The sequence below is a fragment of the Ochotona curzoniae genome, unplaced genomic scaffold (genome assembly GCF_017591425.1).
Source record: "Ochotona curzoniae isolate NIBS_2020 unplaced genomic scaffold, NIBS_Ocur_1.0 scaffold_3208, whole genome shotgun sequence".
In the NCBI taxonomy this organism is placed as follows: domain Eukaryota; kingdom Metazoa; phylum Chordata; class Mammalia; order Lagomorpha; family Ochotonidae; genus Ochotona; species Ochotona curzoniae.
This window is the reverse complement of record NW_024467106.1, coordinates 49,435,213-49,438,478: the sequence shown is the minus strand read 5'-3', so window position 1 is coordinate 49,438,478 and position 3,266 is coordinate 49,435,213. Positions and strand designations below refer to the sequence as shown.

At 44.4% G+C, this 3,266-nt stretch overlaps 1 protein-coding gene across 1 annotated transcript; it reads left to right on the top strand.

The window, feature by feature from the left end:
• The first annotated feature begins 1,973 nt into the window (after positions 1-1,973).
• Positions 1,974-2,319, top strand: LOC121144771 (60S ribosomal protein L23-like). The gene has a single exon (XM_040963278.1). It carries the CDS (start codon positions 1,974-1,976, stop codon positions 2,220-2,222), a length of 249 nt encoding a protein of 82 aa, XP_040819212.1. The 3' UTR covers positions 2,223-2,319.
• The last annotated feature ends 947 nt before the right edge of the window (positions 2,320-3,266 follow it).

The window sequence follows — 3,266 nt, the reverse complement described above, 5'->3', positions numbered from 1 at the left end:
GGAAAATAGCAGTACTTTGGGTAAATCATAATACAACAAGAAAGCCTAGAATGAGGAAGTTGTAAAATCACATTTGTACTGTAATGCAATCATACATGTGAAGTAGAAATAAAAATATTAAATGAGAAATTCAGTTATACTTAATTCTAATAAATGACTCTATAACTTCTCATGTCTGCTCACTGCATTTAGATAGAGTTTGAAACTATCACTTAGTTTTATATTTTATTATACATAAAATTCAATCTGTAACAGCATATTTTAATGTATTTAAAATGATTGCTCAACTGCCTAGGCTGCCTTGTTCCTAGGCAGGTGTCACACCGCTGGAATAAAAGCAGCCAATAGCTGGAAGGCATTCTGGGTCTGGTTAATGCCCAAATTTTGTTAACTATACCAGTATGCCAGTATGGGAGCTGCAGATTCCTCACGGAAAAGAGTGCGGGGACATGTTGGATTGGGGGCAGCTGATGGTACATTTGACAGGAGAGGAATAATTTCTTGGCAGATTCCATGTACCAGACCTCTGTATTTCTTGGTAGACAAGGGAGCTAAGACAAAGTGATTTTGAGGGTGCCTGGCTCAGGCCAAAACACCTGCCCATGTGGAAGACCTGGGCTCGGTTAAATAGCATCTCCTGCCACATGCTGGTGCAGGCAAAAGCTTGAGCTTGGGAAATGCCTAGCTGGGCTAAACTGCAGTGTCAGGGCAGGAGGTGGGTCATATCAATCTCATCTGTAGCAGAAACCAGAATGCAAGAGAATGAGATCTGTGGGCAGATTCTGTAGGAGACCTTTTGTTTCACCTTTGAGTTCATGCAGAAATCTTGAGGTACTGATGATATAAGCCAGGCTGGAAACTGGAACTCATCAACACTCATGGGAACCTGGGCTTGGAGGGGGACATGGTTGGGCCATGCTAAAACATCCAATGGCACATGCAAAGGTTGGGACTGAGGGCAGATTATGTCAAGCAGGGCTATGACAACTATCAGCACATTTGAGAATCAGGACTGGTAGGGGTACCTGGGGAACTCCCTTGGTAGGCTGTACCTTCCCCTGGGAAGTTCAATAGTGGAGCTTGGGCAGGCCAGGCTGGGCTGGGCTGCTGCACCTGCAAGTATGTGCTGGGACTGTGTGTGAGTTGTGGTCAGCCTGTTCTGCACTACCCTCTGACAGGCACAAGATCCCAAGATGGGAGTGAGCCTGGGAGGAGGTCTGTAGGCATATCCATGCTGGGCTACAGCTCCTGTTGATAAGCATGAGAACCAAGGTCTGGGGTGGGCCAGGCTGGTCAAGGCTGAAGAACGCATTGGCATACTGTGGGCCAGATCTGGGAGAAGGTCAGGCTGAGCTGATTCAGCACCCATGGGTGCTGAAAACGTTTGCTTATATTGATCATTCTACTTTAACATTTCCCGGGATCCCAACCAAATAAATAGCCACACACCTTTTGGAGAGTACACCGTGAGAAAATAACACTGACCAGGTATGGTATAATACTTACCCTAAAGTAAGAAAACGTAAAGGAAAAATTAGTCCAAGATAAAAACCCTGACTTGGGGTGTGTGTGTGTGTGTGTGTGTGAGAGAGAGAGAGAGAGAGAGAGAGAGAGAGAGAGAGAGAGAGAACACATACTGAGGTACATGGTGCAAGGGTAATTAACAATGTAAAACCAACCAATGGTCTAGTGACTTGTTGGAAATGGAAAAGCTGGCCAGCAGTAAGAAACTAAACCAATCCAAAATAAAAGACACTACCCTGTTTTCAAGAACAGGCACCTGTCAGCAGGCATAACATAATGTAGGGCTGTAGTCAGTGAGGTACCTTTTATTCCCAAAGCAACCTGCAGGTGAAGGAATCTGGAAGCTGCAGCTCCTACAGATATTAGCAACCCCTGCTCTGAGTATGATAGGTTAATTTACAGATATCTTCTGTATATCATGCTTGTGATATTCAGTAATTTGACAGTTGATGTGGAAGCAAGAATGTGGCGGGTCCTCCGGTGCCAAGTTCAGCATTTCCCTGGGTGTCTACGTGGGTGCTGTCATCAACTGTGTGGACAACACAGGAGCCAAAAACCTCTACATCATCTCCGTGAAGGGGATCAAGGGACGGCTGAACAGGTTCCCTGCCATCAGTGTCGGGGACATGGTGATGGTCACAGTCAAGAAGGGCAAGCCAGAGCTGCGGAAGAAGTTATATCCAGCAGTGGTAAATTGACAACGAAAGTCATATAGAAGAAAAGATGGTGTGTTTCTTTATTTTGAAGATAATGCAGGTGTCATAGTAAACAATAAAGGCGAGATGAAAGGTTCTGCCATCACTGGACCAGTTGAAGGGAGTGTGCAGATTATGTGCAGTTGATATTGAGATACATTCAAATAGGTATTGTAGATTATTTATCCAAAAACATTTTTTGAACAACCACCAGCCAACAGATTCTGTATTAGGTACTGAGATTTTAAAATTGAATCTGAAAATAAAAGTTTCTTCGATTGTACAAAGTCAAGTTTTATGGAGGAAAATAGATGAATATTAAACTGTTACAAAGTGTAAGTGCTAGAAAAGGATATGCATTTCCATGGGAGACATGAATATGGGGTCAATTACACTGATTTGAGAGGGATGACATTTGATTTTGGTATACAATTGTTGCATCAAATTAAAAATAACAGAAGTGTTTCTCCAATTGTAAAACAATCATGGCAAAATTAGTGAAAGAATAAAAGATTGTGCTGGACTTAATGGCTAATATGCAGGTGGATGATGGAAATTGGAGGACAAACCTGGAATGACTGCTTGGGGTTCTGTAGGATGTGCTCCAACTTCCATCCTGAGCTCCTGCAGCCTCTGGAAGGTACGAGAGGTTGAATCAGATCTTGGTCCGAGGTGGTGGGAACATGTAGTCATGGCGTATCATTTCTCTCTAATCAAGAAGGTCTGCTGAGGAGTGGGAGAGCAGGCCCGTCCCAAACCAAGAGACAGATGGCATGTGGGATGGACTAGTCTAGGCTGAGAACATGTGTGAGCAGAAAAATCTGGAACTAGGGCAGGCCTGGTGAGAGTTCTTAGGGGTTACCACAACGGGATTTCAGCACCCTCTGGTGTGCATGAGGACTGGGCATGTGGTGAGCCAGGCTGGATTAAGCCATAGTATGCTTCACTTCACCTGAGAGATGGGGCTGGGAGTGAAACTGACCAGGCAGCTGTGTCTAGGAGTGTCTGCCTTAGCTGATGCAGGTGATGGATGAACCTGACCTTGAA